The sequence below is a fragment of the Sciurus carolinensis genome, chromosome 7 (assembly GCF_902686445.1).
Source record: "Sciurus carolinensis chromosome 7, mSciCar1.2, whole genome shotgun sequence".
Lineage (NCBI taxonomy): Eukaryota > Metazoa > Chordata > Mammalia > Rodentia > Sciuridae > Sciurus > Sciurus carolinensis.
Genome location: NC_062219.1, coordinates 124,161,180 through 124,181,878, shown reverse-complemented (window position 1 = coordinate 124,181,878; position 20,699 = coordinate 124,161,180). Strand labels below are relative to the sequence as shown.

General features: G+C 41.4%; 1 protein-coding gene across 3 annotated transcripts; it reads left to right on the top strand.

Annotated features, from left to right (window-relative positions):
• Positions 1–8,071: 8,071 nt before the first annotated feature.
• Positions 8,072–11,927, top strand: LOC124988326 (saoe class I histocompatibility antigen, A alpha chain-like). 3 transcript variants are annotated; one of them, XM_047557729.1, is made up of 8 exons: positions 8,072–8,217; positions 8,432–8,698; positions 8,937–9,212; positions 10,209–10,484; positions 10,606–10,722; positions 11,110–11,138; positions 11,276–11,323; positions 11,491–11,927. In XM_047557729.1, the coding sequence occupies exons 1-7, from the start codon at positions 8,145–8,147 to the stop codon at positions 11,309–11,311; spliced, it is 1,074 nt and encodes a 357-aa protein (XP_047413685.1). In that variant the 5' UTR covers positions 8,072–8,144; the 3' UTR covers positions 11,312–11,323; positions 11,491–11,927. The 3 variants fall into 3 exon arrangements, with proteins under 3 accessions (XP_047413685.1, XP_047413684.1, XP_047413687.1); XM_047557728.1 differs by having other exon boundaries at positions 11,092–11,138; XM_047557731.1 differs by lacking the exons at positions 11,110–11,138; positions 11,491–11,927 and having other exon boundaries at positions 10,606–10,733; positions 11,254–11,319.
• The last annotated feature ends 8,772 nt before the right edge of the window (positions 11,928–20,699 follow it).

Sequence of the window (20,699 nt, the reverse complement as noted above, 5' to 3'; positions counted from 1 at the left end):
GGATGACCATTGGTCAACAAGTGGAGGCACCTCTGCCCACTAGCAGGGAATATACGCCACCTGAGGGTTACCACACCTAGAGAGGCAGCTTCTTCGTGGAGCTCTGCATTATCAACCTCCTCCAAGACTTCAGGCTACTGAAGGATAAGAGGGGATATACTAGCAATCTTCAGGGACATTATAAGTTGATAGAGGAAATCTGCAACATCTTAATCACCCACTGATCCCTGAACAATATGAGAAAACAAGGGAAGAAAATGCCCCAAACAAATCTAGATGTTACATCAATAAAATCCAACGACAGCATGGCAGAAGAAATGACAGAAAGGGAGTTCAGAATGTACATAATTAAAATGATTAGGGAAGCAAACGATGAGATGAAAGAGCAAATGCAGGCATTGAATGATCACACCAATCGACAGTTAACAGAGCAAATTCAGGAAGCAAAAGATCATTTCAATAAAGAGTTAGAGATATTGAAAAAAACCAAACAGAAATCCTTGAAATGAAGGAAACAATAAACCAAATTAAGAACTCCATAGAAAGCATAACCAATAGGATAGAACAGCTGGAAGACAGAACTTCAGATATTGAAGACAAAATATTTAACCTTGAAAACAAAGTTGAACAAACAGAGAAGATGGTGAGAAATCATGAACAGAATCTCCAAGAACTATGGGATATCATGAAAAGGCCAAATTTGAGAATTATTGGGATTGAGGAAGGCTTAGAGAAACAAACCAAAGGAATGAACAATCTATTTGAAGAAATAATATCAGAAAATTTCCCAAATCTGAAGAATGAAACGGAAGATCAAGTCCAAGAGGCTTATAGGACTCCAAATACACAAAATTACAACAGACCCACACCAAGGCACATTATAATGAAAATACCTAACATACAAAATAAAGACAGAATTTTAAAGGCTGTGAGAGAAAAGAACCAAATTACATTCAGGGGGAAGCCAATACGGATATCAGCAGATTTTTCAATCCAGACCCTAAAGGCTAGAAGGGCCTGGAACAACATTTTTCAAGCTCTGAAAGAAAATGGATGCCAACCAAGAATCTTTTACCCAGCAAAACTTACCTTCAAATTTGACGATGAAATAAGATCATTCCATGGTAAACAAAAGCTAAAAGAATTTACAAAAAGAAAGCCAGCATTACAGAACATTCTCAGCAAAATATTTCATGAGGAAGAGATAAAAAACAAAGAAGCAAATCAGCAAAGGGAGGAATTATCCTAAAGGAACTGTCAAATAAAGGAGGAACCAAGATGTGTCAAAAATTTTAAATATGAACCAAATGACTGGGAATACAAATCATATCTCAATAATAACCCTGAATGTTAATGGCCTGAATTCATCAATCAAAAGACATAGACTGGCAGATTGGATTAAAAAGAAAGATCCAACAATATGTTGCCTGCAAGAGACTCACCTCATAGAAAGAGATACCCATAGACTAAAGGTGAAAGGATGGGGAAAAACATACCATGCACATGGGCTCAGCAAAAAGGCTGGAGTATCCATCCTCATTTCAGATAATGTGGACTTCAAGCCAATGTTAGTTAGAAGGGATAAAGAAGGACATTTCATACTGCTTAAGGGAAGCATAAATCAGCAAGATATAACAATCATAAACATCTATGCCCCAAACAGTGGCTCATCCATGTATGTGAAACAAATCCTTCTCAATTTTAGAAACCAAATAGACCATAACACAATAATACTAGGTGATTTTAACACGCCTCTTTCACCACTGGACAGATCTTCCAAACAAAAATTGAACAAAGAAACCATAGATCTCAATAACACAATCAATAATTTAGACTTAACAGACATTTATAGAATATACCATCCAACCAAGAGCAAATACACTTTCTTCTCAGCAGCACATGGATCCTTCTCTAAAATAGACCATATATTATGCCACAAAGCTAATGTCAGCAAATACAAGAAGATAGAGACACTACCTTGTATTCTATCAGATCATAATGGATTGAAGTTACAAATTAATGAAAGAGTAAAAAACAGAAACTACTCCAACACCTGGAGATTAAACAATATGCTACTATATGATGAATGGATAACAGAAGATATTAGGAAGGAAATTAAAAAATTCTTAGAGGTAAACGAGAACAAAGAAACATCATATCATAATCTCTGGGACACTATGAAAGCGGTACTTAGAGGAAGATTTATTTCATGGAGTGCATTTAATAAAAGAAGTAAAACTCAAAAAATAAATGACCTAACACTACAGCTCAAAGCCCTAGAAAAAGAAGAACAGACCAACACCAAAAGTAGTAGAAGACAGGAAATAGTTAAACTGAGAGCTGAAATCAACGAAATTGAAACGAAAGAAACAATACAAAAAATTGACAAAATAAATAGTTAGTTCTTCGAAAAAAATAAACAAAATTGATAAACCTTTAGCCACACTAACAAAGAGAAGATGAGAGAAAACCCAAATCACTAAAATTCGGAATGAACAAGGAAATATCACAACAGACACGACCGAAATACAAAACATAATTAGAAGCTATTTTGAAAATCTATACTCCAACAAAATAGAAAATTTCGAAGACATCAACAGGTTTCTAGAGACATATGAATTGCCTAAACTGAACGAGGAGGACATACACAATTTAAATAGACCAATTTCAAGTAATGAAATAGAAGAAGTCATCAAAAGCCTTCCAACAAAGAAAAGTCCAGGACCAGATGGGTTCTCAGCCGAGTTCTACAAAACTTTTAAAGAAGAACTCATTCCAATACTTCTCAAAGTATTCCAGAAAATAGAAGAGGAGGGAACTCTCCCAAACTCATTCTATGAAGCCAATATTACCCTGATTCCTAAACCAGACAGAGACACATCGAGGAAAGAAAATTTCAGACCAATATCCTTAATGAACATCGACGCAAAAATTCTAAACAAAATTTTAGCAAATCGCATACAAAAACATATTAAAAAGATAGAGCACCATGATCAAGTGGGTTTCATCCCAGGGATGCAAGGTTGGTTCAACATCAGGAAATCAATAAATGTCATTCACCATATCAATAGACTTAAAGTCAAGAATCACATGATTATTTCGATAGATGCAGAAAAAGCATTTGATAAAATACAGCACCCCTTCATGCTCAAAACACTAGAAAAAATAGGGATAGTGGGAACATTCCTTAACATTGTAAAGGCCATCTACGCTAAACCCATGCTAATATCATTCTAAATGGTGAAAAACTGAAAGCATTCCCTCTAAAAACTGGAACAAGGCAGGGATGCCCTCTTTCACCATTTCTATTCAATATCGTCCTTGAAACTCTAGCCAGAGCAATTAGACAGACCAAAGAAATTAAAGGGATACGAATAGGAAAAGAAGAACTCAAACTATCCCTATTTGCTGATGATATGATTGTATACTTAGAGGAACCAGGAAATTCCACCAGAAAACTTTTAGATCTCATAAGTGAATTCAGTAAAGTAGCGGGATATAAGATCAATGCACATAAATCTAAGGCATTTTTATATATAAGCAATGAATCTTCAGAAAGAGAAATTAGGAAAACTACCCCATTCACAATAGCTTCGAAAAAAATAAAGTATTTGGGAATCAATCTCACAAAAGAGGTGAAAGACCTCTACAATGAGAACTACAGAACACTAAAGAAAGAAATTCAAGAAAACCTTAGAAGATGGAAAGATCTCCCATGTTCTTGGATAGGAAGAATTAATATTGTCAAAATGGCCATACTACCAAAATGCAATTCCAATTAAAATCCCAATGATGTACCTTACAGAAATAGAGCAAGAAATTATGAAATTCATCTGGAAGAATAAGAAACCCAGAATAGCTAAAGCAATCCTTGGCAGAAAGAGTGAAGCAGGGGGTATCGCAATACCAGATCTTCAACTCTACTACAAAGCAATAGTAACAAAAACGGCATGGTATTGGTACCAAAATAGAAAGGTGGATCAATGGTACAGAATAGAGGACACGGACACAAACCCAAATAAATACAATTTTCTCATACTAGACAAAGGGGCCAAAAATATGCAATGGAGAAAAGATAGCCTCTTCAACAAATGGTGCTGGGAGAATTGGAAATCCATATGCAACAGAATGAAACTAAACCCATATCTCTCACCATGCACGAAACTAAACTCAAAATGGATTAAGGATCTCGGAATCAGACCAGAGACCTTGCATCTTATAGAAGAAAAAGTAGGTCCAGAGCTTCAACATGTCGGCTTAGGACCAGACTTCCTCAACAGGACTCCCATAGCACAAGAAATAAAAGCAAGAATTAATAACTGGGATAGATTCAAACTAAAAAGCTTTCTCTCAGCAAAGGAAACTATCAGCAATGCAAAGAAAGAGCCTACAGAGTGGGAGAAAATCTTTGCCAATCATACTTCAGATAGAGCACTAATCTCCAGAATCTATAAAGAACTCAAAAAACTCTACACCAAGAATGTAAATAATCCAACTGACAAATGGGCTAAGGAAATGAATAGACACTTCACAGAAGAAGATCTACAAGCAATCAACAAACATATGGAAAAATGTTCAACATCTCTAGTAATAAGAGAAATGCAAATCAAAACTACCCTAAGATTCCATCTCACCCCAATTAGAATGGCAATTATCAAGAATACAAGCAACAACAGGTGTTGGCGAGGATGTGGGGAGAAAAGTACACTCTTACATTGCTGGTGGGGTTGCAAATTAGTGCAGCCACTCTGGAAAGCAGTGTGGAGATTCCTTAGAAAACTTGGAATGGAAACACCATTTGACCCAGCTATCCCACTCCTTGGCCTATACCCAAAGGACTTAAAATCAGCATATTACAGAGATACAGCCACATCAATGTTCATAGCTGCTCAGTTCACAATAGCCAGATTGTGGAACCAACCTAGATGTCCTTCAATTGATGAATGGATAAAGAAACTGTGGTATATATATACAATGGAATATTACTCTGCCATAAAGAATGTTAAAATTATGGCATTTGCAGGCAAATGGATGAAACTGGAGAATATCATGCTAAGTGAGATAAGCCAATCTCAAAAAAACAAAGGAAGAATGATATCGCTAACAAGTGGATGATGACACATAATGGGGGGTGGGAAGGGTTAGTGTTGGGGTTGGAGTTGGGTTTAGGGAGGGGGGCAGGAATGGAGGAAGGAAGGACTGTATAGATGGAGGGGAAGGGTGGGAGGGGAGGGGGGAAGGGAAAAAATGGCAGAATGAATCAAACAACATTACCCTATGTAAATTTATGATTACACAAATGGTATGCCTTTACGCCATGTACAGACAGAGAAAAAACATGTATCCCATTTGTTTACAATAAAAAAAAATTAAAAAAAAAAGATCTTGCTTTAGTTCTTCTTGTATCTTTGGTATCTAGATGATAACCTGATGTGTCAGAGTCCTTGAAACATATTAGCATATGATGGACTTTAGTGTAATGTGGACAGTGAAGTCACACTGCTCCTGTCCTCCTGAGCTCCGAGTCTTGGGACCTCCTCTCATAGCTCATTTCAGAACAGATCACTTGCATGGGGTACAGAGTCACACCCACCAACTGAAGGGCAGGGAGTCAACAGCAGATGAGTCAACAGGGCCCCTGAGAGAAAATTCCCTGGTCCCAGTTAGCTTCACCCTGCTTCCTAACCTCTCTGAGTTTCCCTTTCTCTATCTATACAAAGGATTACATACTGGGTCCTCATTGCTTTGCTTGAGGTTCACATTTGACCTTCTCAGTACAACACATGGTATTATTGCCTGGGACACAGTAAGTGTCCACTACTTGTAACTATCATCAAATTGATTATACATATCATTCAGGTTATTTTCATTCATTTGCTTTTATAAACCAAAATTCAAAGAATATCCTTGTTATATATTTTTTAAAGTGTGTATGGTATCTTCTTAGGATAAATTCCTAAGAGAAATTTTTGTTGGGCACAAAGCATGCCTACAGTTCACTTGGGCCCAGGAGTTCAAGACCAGTTTGGGCAACATAACAAGACCTCACTGGGAGGGAGGAGGGAGTGGGGGAAGGAGAGGGAGAGAGACAGAGAGAAATTCTTATTTCAAAGTGTAACCATAACTATATTACATACATTTTACAAATATGCTCTTAAGAAATTTTATGCCAGTGTTAAATCCCATCAATCTTTGTGGCAGTACATTTTTCTTCTACTCTGATCAATATTATCATTGCTTTCATTAAATTTTATTCCCATCTCTTAGTCCACATTTTAGTTTTGTTCTCACTTATTTATTACTAACATAATTACTTGATTTTTACATATTTCTATTCCAAATTGCATTATAATTCATTAGTTATTTTCCAAATGGGATGTAGGGATTTTAAAACACTGAATTTAAGGGAAAAAAAAGGTAGCCTCTGATATCTGGGAACTGACTAACACTTAAAACTATGCCTCAGTGTATGTGAAGCTGGCCTGATGTACATTGTTAACCCATATGATTCTCCAGATGAACATAAATCATGTGCCCAGCCAAATTTAACTTTTGGTAATTTGTTGAGATGAGTTAACACTTGAAAGATTTGCACACTCGGTGAACCAATCCTTACTTTTTTGGGGGGGCAGGTAGTGGGGATTGAACTCAGGGGCAATGAGCCACATCTCCAGCCCTATATTGTATTTTATTTGGAGACAGGATCTTACTGAGTTGCTTAGCACCTCATTCAAAGCTGGCTTTGAACTCATGATCCTCCTGCCTCAGCCCCCAAGCTGCTGGAATTACTGACTGGCCTGCGCCACCACACCCAGCCCTTTATGCTTTTAAAAAGTCATCCATTAGTACAAGACCCATTCAATGGGCATTTTAAAACAACTGATTTTAAAGTAAGAGAACAGAAATATTTGATAACAAGGTTCCAGGTTATAACTAACCTTTATGAAATTATCACTTGTATTGTTTTCATGTAGTGTCAAAGATGGATATACATAATTACATTGAAAAAAACTATTAAAAGTAATCCATAATCCTTTCTTTTTCAACTCAATATTTGTGTCAAGTTGGATTTCTTTCTTTCTTTTTTTTTTTTTTTTTTTTTTTTTGCGGTACTGGGGATCAAACCCAGGGTCTCGTGCTTGCAAGCACTCTACCGACTGAGCTATCTCCCCAGCCCCTCTTTTCTCTTTTTGATAAGCTTTAATCAAAGCAAAAGCATAAGGATGTAGCTCTGTGGTAGAGGGTTTGCCTAGGATGGGCAAAATCATGGATTCCATCTCCATCACTGCAAAATAATAATTATAATTTAAAACATAAAATCGGGCTGGGGTTGTGGTTCAGTGGTAGAGCGCTTGCCTGGCACCTGTGAGGCACTGGGTTCGATCCTCAGCATCACATAAAAATAAATAAAATAAAGGTATTGTGTCCACCTACAACTAAAACAAAAATCTTCAGCACTGAAAAAAAAAAAAAACCTAAGAATCTGGAAGCAAATATAAAGGCAGCTGTCTTTAAATGACACAAATAAGAATGACACTTGCAAAAACATAAAATGATCACTCTTCTGGCTACATTGTTTTGGAAACTAGTTTACTTTTTATAAAAAAAAATTTACTTCTGCTAACATTCAAGGGGTTATTAATGTTATTCAAATGAATTATTTTTTTTCAAAATTCTGTTTTAATTTCTAACATGATAAATATTGATATAATCCACAGAAACGAAATTCCTTTGAATGTGTTCTCACTAAATTCTCAGAGTATCTGTACAGAGACCCTGAAACCTAAAAGTTTAAGAGCTGAAAAAGTACACAGTCACTGAGCCAAGACTCAGAAAGGCAATGTAACAGAGTGCTGCGTCCAGGATAGGAGTCAGGGCAATGTCCCAGGTTCCCTGACATGGCTCTAGTCCTGTCCCTAAGACATAGTGTCTGGAATGAGGAAGTCTGGTGTTGGGGAGTCCCCGTCTGCGCAGAGTTTTATTTGCTCTCTCAGCCTGGGTCAGGTCCTTCTTCCTGGAAACTAATGACGTGGACCCAGTTCTCACTCTCATTGAGTGTAGGGTTTCTGGAAAAGCCAATCATTATTCAAACCAAGTTTTTACAGTTGCGGTTTCGGATCATCGAATTCGCACAGGACGGGAGGATGGAACCCAGGCCACGCCGAACCTTCCTCCTGCTGCTCTTTGGGAGCCTGATCGTGACCCAGGTCTGGGCGGGTGAGTGCGGAATCCGAAAGAAAACAGCCTCCGCTGGGAAGGAGAGAAGGAATGGGTCCCGCGGGGCTGCAGGGACCCCGGGAAACTGAATCTACGCAGCCCCAGACCTCTTCCCTGGTCCCTTCTCCTCGCTCACTCCCTTAGCCTGCCGTCTCTTTTCTGTCTCAAGATACCCTCTCCAGGAGGAGGGTCTGAGCAACTCCCCCGCCCGCAGGTTCCTCCTCCCTGAGATATTTTCACACTGCGGTGTCCCGGCCCGGCGGGCAGCCCCGGTACATAGCAGTCGGCTACGTGGATGACACGCAGTTCGTGCGCTTCGACAGCGACTCTGCTGATCCCAGGATGGAGCCGCGCGCGCCGTGGATAGAGAAAGAGGGGTTCAAGTATTGGGAGGAGCAGACTCAGCGCGCCAAGGACACCGCAAAGATTTTCCGAGTAAACCTGAGGACCTTGCGCGGCTACTACAACCAGAGTGATTCTGGTGAGTGACTCAGGCCGGGATATCAAGTCATAATGCTCATCCCCCACGGGTGCGCCGGGGTTCTCCAGAGTCATTGGGACGGAGATTCCCCTTGACCTGGCCCAGACCCTCAATCAAGGGAGAGTCCGCGGGGATTCGCTTGGTTTTGGGTTTCGTTTTGGGTTTAGTCGGGCGTCAGTTGGCTGAACTGACAAGGGGCGGGGCTACGTGGGTGTGGCTAATTTCGGGAACCTGCCAGGTTCTCACACCCTCCAGTGGACCTACGGCTGTGACGTGGGACCCGACGGCCGTTTCCTCCGCGGGCATGATCAGTTCGCCTACGACGGCACGGATTACATCTCTCTCAACGAGGACCTGCGCTCCTGGACCGCGGCGAACACAGCGGCTCTGATCTCCAAGCACAAATCTGAGGCAGCCCGTGAGGCTGAGTACCAAAGAGTCTACCTACAGGGGGAGTGCGTGGAGTGGCTTCGCAGATACCTGGAGAGCGGGAAGGAGACCCTGCGGCGAGTAGGTAAGAGGGGCTACAGGAAACTCAAGTCTCCCTCACGCTGAGGCTGTAGTTGGAGAATATCATGCTAAGTGAAATAAGCCAAACCCCAAAAAACTGAAGACGAATGTTTTCTCTGATATGCGGATGCTAATTCACAATAAGGTGGGGGTGACGCTAGGGAAGAATAGTTACTTTATATAAGATAGAGGGGAGTGAAGGGAGTGGAATGGGCGTGGGGATGGGAAGGATAGTAGAGTGAAACATACATTATTACCTCATGTCCACATATGACTGCATGACTGACATACATTCAGAAAAATGAGAAATTATACTCCATTTATGATTTATCAAAATGCATAAATTCATTCTACTGTCATGTATAACTAATTAGAACAAATAAAAAGTTAAATTTAAAAAAAAAGAAGTAGAGGAAAGGTCTTGGGATGTCACACAGTGGTAGAGCTTTGCCTAGCAGGCTGAAGGCCCTGGATTCATAGTTTCTGGTCAAGAATTAAGAGAGGTAAAAGTAGCCTAGGTTCCCAGATCCTGTACCAGGGAGTAACACGCTAGGTCGGACACTTTTCCCTCAGGGACAATTAGGAATCCTGTCTCTGTGATTAGAGGAAGACCTTTCTGGAATAATTGATCGGCCTTCTCTTTGACTCTGGAAGAGGCTTTGGGAACCCCTGGGGACATTTTTCTCTCTCTGTCTGGCATCCAGAGTCTTTGGAGGTCTGACTCCAGCTTTTCTGATTCTCTCAACCCTCATCCAGGTCATCACCAGAATCACTTCCCTCTTGACCCACCCTCAAAGATCTACAGTCTTCTCTTCTGGACTATCTCCCCCTAATCTTAGAACTTCTCAAGGAATAGAAAATAAACTCAGATGCCTATGTCCTGACTGGTGTCTGGTTTCCTCCCCCTAATTGTCTGTTCATTTTCAGAATGTTCAGATGAGCATTGCTCTATTCCCATGAGAAATGCAAAGTGCCTACATTTTCTGAACTTTCCTCTTAGAACCCCCAAAGACACACATGACCCAACATCCCACCTCAGACCAGGAGAGCACCTTGAGGTGCTGGGCGTTGGGCTTCCACCCTGCTGAGATCACCCTGATGTGGCAGCGGGATGGGGAGGACCAGACCCAGGACATGGAGCTTGTGGAGACCAGGCCTGCAGGGGATGGAACCTTCCAGAAGTGGGCAGCTGTGGTGGTGCCTGCTGGAGAAGAACAGAGATACACGTGCCATGTGCATCATGAGGGGCTGCCTGAGCCCCTCACCCTGAGATGGGGTAAGGAGGGGGTGAAGGCACAGAGCCTGTTGTCAGGAAAGCTGGAGGCTTTCTGGAGACCCTCAGCAGGGTATGCTGCTGGGGATCAGGGCTCCTCACCTCACTTCCCTTCCTCTCCCAGAGCCACCCCCTCAGCCCACCATCCCCATGGTGGGAATTATTGCTGGAATCTTTGCTGGAATACTTGCTGTCACTGGAGCTGTGTTCGCTTTTGTCTTGTGGAAGAAGAAAAACACAGGTAGGAAAAGTGCACAGTCTGAATTTTTGTCCCACTGGTGGTTTCAGGTACCTGGTAGAAGTGAGCCCTGCCTTGTTAATGGGAAGTGAATCTACACTGTTTACTCCTTAAATCACATAGACACTAAAGGACAGATATAGACTCTTGATTTTTACGGTTATGGGGACCTAATTCCCAGCATTTAGAGGCCATGGGGAGTTTCCCTGCTGAGGACAAACAACCAGGAGAGCAACTGGTTTTATCCCTACCAGTCTACTTTCTTCTTGTCTCCTGACCCGTCCCTACAGCTAAGCACAGTTCTGGAGATTTCCCCAGTGTCCAGCACTAGGAGGTAGCTCTAAGACCTGTTTTCAATCTGTTCCCTCACAGGATGCTTTCTTCCCACAGGTGTAAAAAAAGGGACCTACGCACTGCCTGTAAGTATGAAGAACTGTGATCTCCATGACCCAGGGGATAATGTGGTGGGGAGGATGGGGAGTCCATCCATTCCATGATTCTCCATTGCCCACATCTTCAGTGGACTCCGACCAGGTTCTGTTTTTGTTCTGCTCAGGTAATGACAGTGCCCAGGGCTCTGATGTGTCTCTGACTGCTTAAAAAGGTGAGACCCTGGAGGGCCTGAAGAGGGAGAGGGGTTGGGGTACAGGGAGACTCCTGGGATACAGGAACTCTCAGGGATTTTTGACATTTTGAGTGTTCAATGGGTTGTTCATGGTGTCTCCATTACAATGAGTGATCCGAATTTGTTCATAACACTTTCTTTTACAGTTGAGACAGCAGCCTTCTGTGGGACTGAGCATCGCAGAAATGATTCAGTTCTCTTCCTGCTCCCCACTGTGACTTCAAGAGATCCCGACTTCTCTGTGCAGCTGGCATCTAACTGTGTATGTGCCTGTGTTCCTGTCATCATCATGTGAGGAAATGGAGAGAGGAGCACATCCCTGATCACCAAGACCCCTCCCCACACTGTCTGTTCTCTTCCTCAATCAGCTTTCCTCAGTTGCAGATGTGAGGCTGGATGTCTTCAGTCCTGATTTAGCTTTATGTTGCCCTGGACTGTAGCTTCTTTCTTCCGTATTGAAAAACAGAATCTGGATATTGATTTGTATTTCAAATCGGTGCCATAAAGTGTGGTTGATGGTTAATTAAATGACAAGAGAATTTCTAAAATTTCTGGGAGAAAATAAACCTGAAACCTTCCAGGCTCTGTGTGTTTGCTGTGCTGCATCTGCTGCGGGTGGGGACTGGAGAAGGATGAAAAGAGCTGAGGGTGGACAAGGTGGCACCCAGTCTGTGCTCAGTGCATCCTGCGCCTTGATGTGGTCACTCCTCAGCTGCAATCTCTTCCCTGCTCCTTAGTCCTTGCCCCTTCAGTTGAACATCATCCCACCAGGACCTGTGATGAAGGTGACTCAAGCATCACCAGGGCTGGTCCTGTCCCAGCACCATGGGCCAGGAGGCCATCATGCCAGTGGGTCAGCATAGCTGAGACCTGAGTCTAACCTGCTCCCATCTCTTTTTGTTTCTCAGTTTCTGTAGAGAATTATCCCTTTTCTGTTTATTAAGTAACAGTTCTCTTCTCATCCTCCTCTGGGTGTCTCTCATCTTTGACAGCAGCAGGAGTCCTTTTTCCTGTCATTGTTTCACAAAACCGAGAACAGTTTCCTGGATTGAATTTTTCATCATTCCTTCAATATTTTTAAGTGAGCCAGATTATGGGAATAACAGAGAGGAAGGATCTCATGATTCTCATCTTAGATTAAATCCTCTTGGTGTTCCCTATTCTCTGTTCCACAACTTCATTGTCCTTAGCAACAATAATCCTAGAACTTGCTCCATTACAGATTCTTGGATAGAGAAAACAGAGTCTAAGAGAGGTTTCTGTTTAGTTGGAAAATATGACCTCTCAGTCAACGACCATCTTTTCTGAAGATCGAAATGTGCTTGGTGCTGGGGAGCACAGGGGACTGGTGTGCAGGGAGGGGGGGCAGCACTTGTGAGAAAAGCCCAGATGGCTCTGACCCCTGTGTGAGAAGCCCTGTGCTGCAGCTGCCACAGCAGCATTTGGTCTGAGGCTCCTTTTAAAAAGTTAGTGTCTCTAGAAGAGGGAGGGGCTGACACTGATCATTCTTTCTACTCTCATTTGTTGAGTACCAAATAGGTGACACACAGTTTGCACCTAGGATACATCAGGGAACTGAAAACAAACTAAAAGTGCCACCCTTGTGGAGCCTGTGTTCTGTAGGAAAGAGGAAGAAGATGCACAGTAAACAAGGACAGTGTTCATGTTTGGTGATAAATGTTGCAGGACCAGTGTTGGAGTGGGTGTGTGGGAACGGGGAAGATGGTTTTTTTACTAGGATGCTCAGCATAGGACTTATTAGCAAGGTGACCTCTGAGGAAAGATTCAAAGGACGTGAAGGAATTTATCATGAGGATGTTGTAGGAAGATCTTTCCAGGCAGGAAGAAGCTGCAGTGCAAATGCACCAGGGCAGAATCCTGTGTGTGTTCTGGGGAGAAGGAGGATCTGGGATGTCCTGAGCAGGGTCAGAGAGGAGCTCAGAGGTACAGCCAGACACAAGATCTGGAGATTGATGGATAATGTTACCTTGACTGAGGCAGTTTTAAGCAAAGACAGACATGGTGCAACTTTTCAATGCAACTTTGAATGCCAAACTGAGACCAGAATTGATATGGGAGGACTAGCAAGGCAACAGGGAAACTGTAGGGACCCAGGCAGTCTTTTGCTGGAGAGGTCATCACTTCACCTGGAGTATGAGCAGGGGAAACAGTGGAAGTGTTTGGATGGTACACATACTTTGAAGATGAACTTTATAGCATTTTTTAATGAAATTAATTGAGGTATGAGAAAGTAAGGAGGACACCAAAAATTTGTGATGCTGTAATCAGAAAGATAAGAGTTGCATCAACAAAGAAGGGAAGATTGAAAAGGGCATGGGTAAACAGAGGACTTCACAGGTCTTCAGTGGAGATGTTGAGCTGAGGTGTTCAAACTGCTATACCAACAGCTGATGATTAAATTGCTCTCAGCAAACCCAAGGACTTGATGCAAGTATGCATCTTTTGCTTGACTCGCATCAATCTGGGACAAAGTATGATAGAGGTTTCCTTGTGCGTCTTATGGGTTCTAAACAAACATTTCTCTGTCCAGTCCTGGTGCACACAGTACACTTTTTGGAACACTGCTCTATACAGAATAGTATTCCAGCATCTGCCCTGGTGTAAGATCAACAGCAGGTAGGAATCAGTAGTAGTTCATGGTGATTCCATTTTCAGTAACATGGTTTTAAGGCTGCCCCTTCCACTAAAATCAACTAAAAAGATGACACAATATGGAAGAAGCATCTAAATATAGAGAAATATAAGAAAGATAGCAATCCTTTAGCTGAAAATATTAATGTGGGCAGGAATTCATGGAGAAAAGTTGGTCTTATCCTGAAGGCATTTGCCAAATTTGGAAAAACCTTAGCTTTTTCTTAGACTCAAGATATACTACTGTGTTAATTTTCAGTCAGTGTGACCAAACACCTGAGGCAATTCACTTATAAAGAAGAAAGGCTTATCATGGCTTACAGTTGAAGGGCCAAGTCCATAACTGGCTCTGCCACTTTACATCTATAGTGAGGCAACACATCATGTTGGGAGCACTGGACAGACCAAAACCACTCACCTCCTTACCAGGCAGTGAAGGAGAACAAGAAGGGGACAGGTGTCCAACAATGTCCTTCAAGGGCACAATCCCAATGTCCTCAGGATCCCCCACTGGGACCCACCTCTCAAGGATTGCACCATCTTCCTATAGCACCACCCAGGACCAGGTTTCTACCCGTGGGCTTTGGGAACACTGGACATTCAATCATAACAAGCACACAGGTATGATCCTCAGAGGTAGTTTGAATAGGAGATATTCTGGCTTTCCATTAAATCTGGGAAGCAGGATTTATATTCTCTGAGCAAGAAATGAAATTTTTTTATTTCACCACTCAAACTGTTTTTGAGAATTTGTAATCGCCACCCTGCACTCCTATAGATTTGTTGGCTTTATAACTTAGGGTCAAATAACTTTAAACAGTGATTTTTTTAAAATAAATGTCTTGATTGGTGTTGACTCAAAATTTGAAGGAGGGAATAAAGATTTCTAAAGGAATTCATAGTGAACCAATGTGTCAAACAACTTACACAATTTATAACACAAGAAAATAAGAAGCTCAGAGCAGAAATGTGTAAGTACAAGTGGAAAATTCCAACAGGATCAAAATCAGTAGAAACAACAGATAGGAGAAAGAGGCTCATAAGATGTCCATATTTTAATTTAAAAACAGAAAATAACATATCATAACCAGCATTATGAATAAAGAAAAGTATGACAACCTTCAAAATGCCTGCAAAATATAAAAAACTAACAATGACCCACCTGTTTTTCAAAAATGCCATATTTAATTACTAGAAAGTAAATTCAAATTTGTTTCAAAAATTCAGCTCATTGACTTCTGCTTTGAGCCATAATGGAGTAGGTAGAAATTCATAAAAACATAAGATCATATAGAAAGACATTCAGACATTGGGCAAGTATGATAGAGACTGCAATCTCTTGAGAAAAGGAATGAAAGAGCTGAGCTCTACAGTTGTCCATCTGCCTTCCTGGATGCAGTTCCCAGGACACAGTGCAGGAAGGAGGAGCCCTACACAGCCTAGAAGCCTCAGGGAGTTGAGGGCACAGAGACATGTATTTAGACACTTCACAACAGCAGAGTATGCAAGATGAAGGCAGATAGAGAAGGCTGCTGAAAATAACAGCACTGCAGGTCTGGAGGGCACCTCTCACGCCCTCAGTTCATCAGCACACACATAAGAACACCACGCAAGGACAGGAAAAGATAGTCCAACAGCACCAGAGGGAACAATGATATGTAGGATTATGCAGGGACAGAAAAAGTGTGTCTTCTCACTGTCCATGCTGGAAAGACACAGTTTGCTGGACTTTGGACAGAGTATTTGGAAGGGTCTGAGACCCTATCAGTGAATAATATGTGGCATCAAATAAAGAATTGCCAAGTATGCAAGGAAAACAAGAAAATGCAACACATACAGCATTAAAAGAAATTCAGACTAACTTAACCCTAAGACAGTTATTGTAAATAAATTCCTTATGTTCAGAAAGTTCCATAAGACACATAAAAGATAGACAAAAATAAAAAATCAGGCAGGGTAGCACAAGCTTGTAATCCCAGTCACTCAGGAGGCTGAAGCAGGAGGATTGCAAGTTCAATTGCAGCCTGGGAAACTTAGCAAGACCCTGTGTCAAAATAAAATACAAAAATCTAGGTTACAGTGCTTGCCTAGCTTTCATGAGGCCTTAGTTTTGATCCCTAGTATCACAAAAATAAATTAAAGAAATAAATAATACAGAGTACATAAAAGTTCACAATCAAACTTCCAATGATGAAAGTATCAGAGACATGAGGTGGGATTAATGGTAGACCCTGCACTGGAGAATAAAAGGTAAGTGAGCCAGAAGACAAAGAAATAGAAACTTTTTCAAAATTACATAAATCAATTCTTACAATATATTTTTGGATTTTTAACATATTCAGATATATGTTTAAAGATAACAGCACAAAAAGAAAAGGAAATACAGGTATAGAGAAATTAATTTAGTTTAAATCTGAAGTCGTTTCTGGGACAGTAAGTCCTAGAGTCCACTAAAAATACTACAATGACAAACTTTGAAGGGAATTAACTAAGGGAACTTCCATTACAGTAGAAAATTGGGGCTGCCAAACCCACCACAGGCCACAACTTCATCAGAGTGCACAGGCAAGGTTGCCTCCAAAAAGTACTCAAAGCGGGAGACCCCACTGTCATTTCAACAGGCCAGCCTATTGCTGCGTGGGACCTGGGAGTCAGAACTGCCCAGCTGAGCCCTGTGGCCAAGCTGTTTCCCCAGTGGGTTCAGAAGGTGAGACCACCTCCCCAGTGGCCCAGGAGGGCAGAGCATCAAACTGAAGAGAATTATTCTTAAGCATTGAAACTAGTGTAATTTGCCCAGCTAGGTTTTGAATGTACTTAGACCCATCACCCCTCCCTTCTTTGCAGCTTCTTCCCTTTGAGTAGGAATATCCATCCTGTGCTCATTTCACCACTGTATGGGGGAAGCATATAATTTGTCTGGTTTCACAGGATCACAGCAGAAGAGGAATTTGCCTCAGGATGAATTGTACAATGTGTCTGTCTGACCCATATCTAATTTAAATAACATTTAGAGGAGACTATGAACATAAAACATAAAAATGATGTTGGAATGAGTTAAGATTTTGGGGGGTATCAGAAAGATGAATGTATTCTGCATGCAACAAGGGTCTGGGGGAGGACAGTGCTTGCACAACCCCCACCTCCCACCAACAAAAATTGATTTGTTGAAGTTTTTGCCCCCAATGTAATTGTGTTTGGAGATAGGGTCTTTAAGAGAAAATTGAGGCTAAATATGTCATAAGAAAGGACAGGAGGGAAGGAAGGGAGGGAGGAAACAACAACAAAAAATAATGGAGCCAGAAACCAGTAAAACTGGTATCATATAAGGTCTTCCTCCTTCTCCTTCTCTCTCTCTCTCCATTAACTCACACAAAAAAAGGCCAGAATGTTACCAGGTAGCACAATATCCCAGCTGGGAAAAAGAGATTAGGACTCACATTGTTACCTTCTTACTGGGCAGCTCTAATACCAACTGGGAGGAAAGAAACCAGATCATAATGCTCTCTGTCCCAGAAAATGTCGAAGTCCAATTGGTAGGAAAATGGGTTTTATTTCAAAGCCAGCTTTGAAGGAAGATGGAAGAAACTTAATTGTTTCAAAAGTTCCATCTCCAAAATCACTGAAATTTGCAGAATTTTCACAGAAGAGGCAAGGAAGTGACACGGGCAGGAAATGTACCTATGCAGATTTAGTGATCCTGCAGATAGACTGGCCTGAGTGGGCATCTCTGCTCCCATTTTCTGTGGAGACTGCCAGGGTGGAGGATCTGGCCTTTAGCTTCCTTTTCTCAGCAGAAGAAATGTATTCCCAATTCAGTGATGTGGTGTCCCCCAAACTTCATCTAATTCAAAATCGGAAGGTGTTTTAGTCAACTTTGAGTCATTGTGAACAAAAAAACTGACAAGAACAACATAAAAGAGGAAAAGTTTATTTGTGTTTTCAGGTTTCAGAGGTCTCAGTCCATAGCCAGCTCCATTGCTGCAGGCCTGAGGTGAGACAGAAGAACATCAGGGCAGAAGGGTGTGGAGAAGAAAAGCAGCTCAGGACATGGCAATCAGGAAGCAGAGAGAGAGGGTACTCCACTCACCTGGGACAAAATATACATCTTAAAAGTATATGCCCCCTGTTACCTACCTCCTCCACCTGCACCCTAATTGACTACAATTACCACCCACTTAATGACTATCAGTGGATTGATCCACTAATCAGATTACAGCTCTCATAATCCATTTTATCTCTGAACGTTCTTGTGTTACCTCAGCATGAGCTTTTGGGGGACACCTCATATCTAAACCATAACAATAGGAACATAGGATTTATTCAAAGCCAGCACTCAAGGAAAATGGACAAAATATAATTGTTTCAAAAGTTCCATGTCAGAAAAGCTCTGGGACAAGGAAAGCTTTTAAAAATGGGAGGGATACATTAGGAAGAAAGAAATTTCACAGGTTTTATCTCCTTCGGTGTCATTGTGGCCCAAAGAAGTTTTTCAGATTTTGCCTATTTCTGAGTCACTGGAAACTTCTCATCATATCAAAAGGAACCAGGACTTCCTGGGACCAGCATCTGTGCCTCATCACTATATATAGATTTGTCAGGGTGCAGATAGCTCTTCTCTTTAATCTACAGAGCGAGATTTCATGAACCATATATGGAGAGCTACACTTATGTCAGCTCATTTAAGGAGCCTCAAGTGGAACTGGACCTAATTCAGATGATGAGATTCTGGAGTTGACACTGGTTGGGTGGTGAAATGAGACTTTTGGAGGGCTTGAATGGAAAGGAGTTTATTGAGCATGTGGCAGAAATATTAATAATTTAGTCAGAAGGATGACTATGGTGGTTTACTAATGACCACAAATTCTTTGATACTCAGGAAGAGAAACTAGTTCCCCTCCCCATGAATGTGGCTGGACTTAGTAAAGAGATAAAGCAAAATCTATAGTGTGCAGCCACAGACAAAAAGACACTGGGGCAGGGTGTGGAGCACATGACTGTAATCCCAGTGGCTCAGGAAGCTGAGGCAGGAGATCACAAGTTCAAAGCCACTCTCAGCACTTAGCAAGGCCCTCAGCAACTTAGTGAGATCCTCTCTCAAAATAAACATAAAAAATAAATGGTCTGGGGATATGGCCCCTGGGTTTAATCTCTGGTACCAAAAAAAAAAAAAAGACACTGGGGTCTCCTGCTTGCTCTGCTCTCTCTTGCATCATTCATTCCTGGCTTAGTCATCCTCTACTGGACAGTCATCTAAAGGCAGTCCCCCATGACCAGGAACTGAGGGCTGTGGAAGAGCTCAGGAATGAGCTGTGAATGAGATCTTTCCCTGCCCATCGGCCTTCCAGTTCTGGCCTTGAACATTGCCTGTAGGAAAAGGGTAGGATAATAAACCCTGATAATTTTAAGCTTCTCTGTTTTGGAGTGATTGTTATGAACCAGTAAGTAACAACTATGCAATCAAGGACTTTTTTCTCTTTAGAAACAAAGGAGTCCATAAGAGATTGGAGGAATATATGGAAATAATTGATAGAAAAAGACTACCAAATGACTTTTTTTTGGCGGAGGGGTACCAGGGGTTGAACTCAGGGGCACTCTATCACTGAGCCACATCCCTGACCCTATTTTGTATTCTATTTAGAGACAGGGTCTCACAGAGTTGCTTAGTGCCTTGCTGTGGCTGAGGCTGGCTTTGAACTCACTACCCTTCTGTCTCAGCCTCCTGAGTCGCTGGGATTACAGGTATACACCATTGCGCTCAGCCTGCCAAATGACTTAATATCCACTAAAACTCTCCTTGAAAAGTGACCTCTTAACTGGGCATGGTGGCACATGCCTGTAATCCCAGCAGCTCGGAGAGGCTGAGGCAGGAGGATGGTAAGCTCAAAGCCAGCCCCAGCATCTTAGCAAGGCCCTAAGCAACTCAGGGAGACCCTGTCTCTAAATAAAATACAAGAAAGGGCTGGGGATGTGACTCAGTGGTTAAATGCCTCTGGTTCAATCCCCTGTACAAAAAAAAAAAAAAAAAAAAAAAGACTGCTTGAATTACTTCACTTGTTTTTAGAATCCCATTTTAATTTTCTTGCTAGCTTTATTTTTTGCACTATTTTCACAGGGGTTTTCCTTAGGACTACAGTATTCATCTTAACTCTTTACGCTACTTCCAGTTAACAGTGTCTAAGTTCATATAAATATAGAAATCTTGCAACCATTTAGACTTCTAAACTGCACCCACTGATATGTTATAGGTATCATATTTAATATATGATAATTTAGGATATGAAGTGCATAATAAAAAGCTATATTGGTATTTATTAAGTAAGTGCAACAGGTCAGAGAGAGAGAGAGAGAGAGAGAGAGAGAGAGAGATCAAAGATAGTCTTTTTGCATTGAGCCAAACATTTGCCATTTCTCATACTCTCACCTTTTCTAGGAGTTTGAGATTTCCATGGTATCATTTGCCCCCAAACTTAAGAATTCCTTTACCATTTCATATAGTGTGGATCTGTTAGTGATGAAATTCTTTAACTTTCATCATAAAATCTGTTTATTTTCTCTTCTTTCTTGAAGGACACTTTTGCTAGATTTACACTTATGGATTGACTTTAATTTGCTCAGAACCTTAAAGGCTCTGCCTCACTTTCTTCTTGTTCTGATAAGTCATCAGGCAAACAATGAGGTTCTGGAGACCAAGAAACAGGAAATG

Coding starts and splice junctions, on each gene's coding strand:
- LOC124988326 (XM_047557728.1), top strand. CDS start 8,145: ATGGAACCCAGGCCACGCCGAACCTTCCTCCTGCTGCTCTTTGGGAGC. Junction 8,699..8,936: donor CTACAACCAGAGTGATTCTG/GTGAGTGACTCA, acceptor GGAACCTGCCAG/GTTCTCACACCCTCCAGTGG. Junction 11,139..11,275: donor AAGGGACCTACGCACTGCCT/GTAAGTATGAAG, acceptor TGTTCTGCTCAG/GTAATGACAGTGCCCAGGGC.